Below are 5,730 nucleotides of genomic sequence, written 5' to 3' on the forward strand. Positions count from 1 at the left end.
ATTCATGTATTTTGTTATTTATTTACATATCCAGAGGTAGAATACATCTAGATCTCTAACACATATTGTTCCTAAAATTTCCCATTTAATTTTCGTACTTGTGCTTGATGTCCTTCCATTGTTTCTGAAAAAAACAGATCTGTTATGCAATCAGTGTATTTCTTTCAGATGTCAAAATATAAATCAAACCGTGTCATTTCCAACACCATGTTGACTCATAATTTAAAATAAATGATGCAAGTATTATTTAGTATTTTCAATATTTTATTTTGCGAAATATCATTAATGTCATAATGAATACTTTTTTCTGTGATATAACCTCACTTTAACTTCCATCAGAGAATTTGATATTCGAGTATCTAATAAGGCTGTGACATCGAATTAAATATAAAGACAATAGAAAGTACAGATGGACACTTACTCCTTTATTAATAGTATCAAAAATCTTCTCGGAGGCCATATCGAATCCTCTTTCAAATACGAAGGCGGAGGCTAAAACGGCAACTGTGAATCTGGATGTCCGTCTAAAAACGAGATTGTACATTGTACTACTGAAGCCCATTTTTATATTTTAATTTCTGCTATTTGCAGAATCCTCGTTTAAGAAAAATATGAGGCAATTAGAGCAGAAAGCTGATGTGCAATGTCGGAGTAATTTTTTTACAATTATAGACCTTACAAATAGCAGACCGTCCTGCACACCATAGGTCAGTCATAGGCTAGAGAGTAGAAAGCTAGCCGCTAGAGATAGGCTAGAGCAGGTTAGAGATTTTCTAGGGATGCGTTCCAAAACTCATATTTGGAACACTCAGGTAGAGATTGGCCAATACCGACTATTCTGTGATTGGCTCTGTTGACAGCGAATTAAGGTGCTTTTTCATGCTGATGAAAATATAGAGAGTGGCGCCAATGCATGTGCCTGATTGGCTTCGCCAATCGCCATTTATATTCAACTGTTAGTTAGAAAAAGATAAGTTAAAAAAAGAAGAGATTAGAACGAGGAATGCGTCATAAACATGTGCAGGTAATGGCGACTTCCGTATAATTGGCGCCACTCTCTTTATACTCACTTTAGCCAAAGTAGCAAAAGACTGTTTGCAAAGCGTTAAAAAAGCGATTATATATATTTTTTTTTAGCGCTTTGTAAGCGTTGTGTACTACTTGGGTGATTAAAGTCGACTAAGTATCCCGGTAATTCCAGTGTCTCGGTAATTATAAATAATTGTTGAGTTTAACCTTCTCACTCTACGTACCTGCGATGTCGATAAAACGCTCATTTTTTTAGGTTCTTTCAGTGCAGTTTTGTATGAAATTAACGAATCTGACAAAAGAAAGTATTGTTCTGCCTTGAAAATCGACGTATTGTTAAAATTGATGACTATTCAGGTTAGGAAATCTATTACATCGATGGCATAGAAGGACATGAGAATACATAAGTGAGACTGGAATAAGTGTTTTCTATTTCAATTACAAATTCTCTGCTTTAAAATGCATTCTCTGTTTCAAGAATACAAATTATTTTCTATGTAATTTTTGTTTCTACAGCAGAGAATTTGTTTTGGTTAGATATTTATTTTCTTTAAAAAACACAAATTCTTTGTTTTAAAAACAAATTTTCTCCTACAAAAAAAAAATTATATAGAAAATAATTTGTGTTTTTATAAAACGAATCCAACATATATCTGCCAAGGGTACTTCAAACTACTTTCCTCTATTAACATTTTCATGCATTTGCATATTTCTAAAAGTGTTCTTTCTTAAACCTGCGTCATACATTGCTTGTTTTTCTACTGGATTGCTGAATTAGAATCTTACCACTATAATACTGGTACTGACAACATCACAGCCAATACAGTGGCAAGATTCTAATCCAGCTAGCAATCTAGCAGAAAAACAAGCATCGTGTGCCGCTGGCTTTATTCAAATAATATAAAATTATTTAATTCAAATGAGATAACGAAGAAGTGACTTCCTTATAGATATACATGAGAATGTTAAGATTTGAACAAATATCAATAATCGAGCAATTATTAAGTAATGATTCGAAATTGTTTTATGAATTTTGTTAATGACAATTACATTGCGTTACTAAATTTAAATTATGTTGATGACTGATATAATGTCATTTCATACATCAACTAAATATATGATTGCCAATTACGGTCAAAGTTAGATATTTAGAGTAATATATCAATATATATTTTAAATACAATTATCTCAAAACTATATGATTGCGTCCCAATTACTTTCAGACTTTTAACTCAATCTGAGATGCTAATAATTCTCTAAAATTAAATTAAATCCTGTAAAGAACTTATTGCAAAAAATATCTCGGGAATCGAATTCGGATTTCATGTTCTAGTCCTTAGAGACTAATGTTCTCACAGATAAAAATATTTTTAGCAATAAGTTCTTTAAAAATCTTAATTTAATTTTGGGGAGGATTATTTTAATATCTCAGATTATAAGTTTGAATATTTAAATCAGCGTGTAATCAAAGTTCTAAGATAAATGTATATAAAAATATTGATTACTTACTTTAAATGTTTAACTTTAGCAATAATTAACGCTTTCGTAAATAACAACACTTTAGGCAAATAAAAAATTGTTAATGCAATAATTAAAGCGTAATAGTTTTACAATTAGTTTTAATGTATGTTCTTCACATATGTACATATGTACACATATGTACATAAGGTTTGCCTTTGCCGGGTTCGTTCGTATTTAAAGTTATTTAAAATATATATTAAAAATATTTTTATTAAAAATATATATTAAAATATATATTTTTAATAAAAAGGATACAAAAAAGTTGTTTAGTATTCATTATTTTAAATAACTCCTTTCAACCTATTCTTTAATATTTTAAATAAATTTTCGGACCTTATTATATTTTTCATTTTAAATAGTTGTATCAGTTAGGTGTCGGTTATATTAAAAACATTTTTGTTTAAAATATCTATTTTAAATTAAAAAAATAAAATAATTAATTAGTATTTAATATTTCAAGAATTTTTCTCACTGATTCCTTATTTAATATTTTAAATAAATTTTTGGAATTAAAAATATGATGTTTCGTATTATCTGTATACACAGCTCGTCTATATCTTAGATATTTTAATTGTATTACAATAAGCGATTATTAGTTTGTAATTACTTTGTATTACACGAAATCCGTGCAGTGTTTTTTACACAATATTTTTAATAAATGATCGACAATAAACAGAATGTTTGACACCAATTTATGCTATAAAGAATTAAATATTAAATAGTTGATATAAAGACTTTGATATTTCATTATCTATTTATTAGAAACAAAATACATATGCGACAGAATCACAGACATACAGGAATTACAAATCACTATTTTATTTTAATTAGCATCATATTATTGACTTGATACTTAAAATTCAACAAATTTCGCATTGCATTGTGAATTTGAATATAATTTGTATTACTTTTCTCGAATTAAAAATGCGGAATATGACAGAATTCAAAAGTAATTCAAAAATATCGAGTCAATAATATGATGCTAATTAAAATTAATAAAATAGTGATTTGTAATTCTTGTATATCTGTGATTCTGTCGCGTATGTATTTTGTTTCTAATAAATAAATAATGAAATAATAGTACAAACAGGAGCACATACCAAAGTCTTTATATCAACTGAAATATTTAATTCTTTATAGCATAGATTGGTGCCAAACATTCTTTTTATTACATTGTCGATCTTTTATTTAAAATATTGTGTAAAAAACACTGCGCGGATTTCGTGTAATACAAAGTAATTACAAACTAATAATCGCTTATTGTAACACAATTAAAATATCTAAGATATAGACGAGCTGTGTGTACAGATAATACGAAACATCATATTTTTAATTCCAAAAACTTATTTAAAATATTAAATAAGAAATAAGTCAGAAAAAGTTTCTTAAAATGTTAAATATTAAATAACTGCTTTATTTTTTTAATTTAAAATACATATTTTAAATAAAATTGTTTTTAATTGTTAAGCTGACTCCTAACTAATACAACTTATTTAAAATAAAAAATATAAAGTCCGAAAATTTATTTAAAATATTAATTAAAGAATAGGTTGAAAAGAGTTATTTAAAATAAGGAATACTAAATAACTCCTTTGTAAGATCTGCAGAGTCGCACGAATCATTACTTATTAATGTCAGGATACAGTAATGTCAGGATGAGTAACAAGAATTAAGATGGTTATGAAGAAAGGGCCGAATACATCTTTTAATAGCACAGAGTGTTTATACATAAAAAAAGGAATAAATCGCGATAGAGAGAGCTTTTATTTCGTTGTGGCCGCAGGAATCACATGAATTGCGTTATTTGCATGAGAGTATTTAACATTCCTTTTTTATGACTCGTATGATATCGTTCAAATAATTCCTAGTGTCATCTGTAATTATCGCAAAATCGTAACAAATTTTGTTTTCCATCGCATTTTGATTCCAAATGAATAAGCCAAATGAAATATATATCTGTTCTGTGATACATGATCGTCATCTCGAGTCTTTTATGAATAATTAATCGCGCGAGCTAGTAATCATGTATTGTGAGTATTCATAAGTACAATAGTTCGTATTATATTTATTTAGCATTTTTCACAATTATGTTTCAAAAAGATATGTGATTAAGAGCAGCACATGACACAGCTACCTGGCTGTACGAAATTATTTCATTAATTCCGCGAAATATTAATTAGATTTTGTTTTATTTCACGTAATATAAAATCAAATTATTAATATACTAATATAATATATCGGGTTCGATCATATTTTAAATAAAGTTATTTAAAAAATATATTTTTAATAAAAGGAAGTTGGAATAAAATGATCTTCTTGCGGTCACCTCGTGCTATTACTGTGTCGAGATACCCGCCATGTTATACAATAACTTTCTCTCGAGAAATTTTTTTATTAATTTTTAGTCCATTTCGTTGACCTTAATCTTACAGACACTGTAATAAGAGATTCAGCCTTTTTATCTGCTTTGAATTTATGTCGCAATAATATGTGGTTGATATTCATTTCTAAAAGTTAACCGATAATTGCATAATATACATAACAACTGTATACGATATTTTTCAGATGATATTTTTCCTCTTGCAGGTGCGACTTTGATGTATGGGAGAGTTCAGTACCCGGAGGATATACACGAAAAGAACTTTCTTTAATCCATAAATTTTCAGACCTATCTGAATGATGTATTTAGGTAAATTTTTAGATATTTAAGTAAAATCATTCTCGTCCTGGAAAAATTCAACGATGGAGAAGCTAACGTACGTTCATTGCCGATTTAATTGAAAATGAACCGCAGCTGATTTGTCACGTCGCGCGTTTGCTTCGGGAGTGCTGTTTAAGTTATTGGACTTAAGTTATTGTCCGCGCGCGATTATAGTATATTATTTGTGTTTTACGTGAGTGTCCTGTTCGAGAGGATGTCAACCCAATTCTGAGAAGAGGAGCAGATCTGGAAGAGACATCGAGCATCGGTGGAGCAACTTTGCGGTAAATATTATTTTTTACTTGTATACAATTAATCTTTTTTTTGTTTGTTAAATCATTTTATTTGATAATGATTTAAATATAATTAATTAAAAAAAAAGGAGAGTTACTTAAAAATTATTAAAAAATTTTATACAATTTTATTCTTGTTAAGATCTCCTTTAGAAAATATATAATTATTTTATATATTTATATATT

General features: G+C 28.1%; 1 protein-coding gene across 1 annotated transcript; it reads right to left on the reverse strand.

The window, feature by feature from the left end:
* Position 1: 1 nt before the first annotated feature.
* Positions 2 to 721, reverse strand: LOC108694364 (cytochrome b-c1 complex subunit 9). The gene is made up of 2 exons (XM_018203791.1): positions 422 to 721; positions 2 to 124 (listed from the first exon to the last, which is right to left on the reverse strand). The coding sequence occupies exons 1-2, from the start codon at positions 560 to 562 to the stop codon at positions 86 to 88; spliced, it is 180 nt and encodes a 59-aa protein (XP_018059280.1). The 5' UTR covers positions 563 to 721; the 3' UTR covers positions 2 to 85.
* Between the last annotated feature and the right edge of the window lie 5,009 nt (positions 722 to 5,730).

The sequence above is a fragment of the Atta colombica genome, unplaced genomic scaffold, assembly GCF_001594045.1.
Source record: "Atta colombica isolate Treedump-2 unplaced genomic scaffold, Acol1.0 scaffold12, whole genome shotgun sequence".
Lineage (NCBI taxonomy): Eukaryota > Metazoa > Arthropoda > Insecta > Hymenoptera > Formicidae > Atta > Atta colombica.

Bases quoted from the DNA above. Each gene is read 5' to 3' on its own strand.
- LOC108694364 (XM_018203791.1), bottom strand. From the start codon at position 562: ATGGGCTTCAGTAGTACAATGTACAATCTCGTTTTTAGACGGACATCC. The intron at 125-421 runs GTAAGTGTCCAT...TGTTTTTTTCAG, and splicing joins TTGATACTATTAATAAAGGA to AAACAATGGAAGGACATCAA.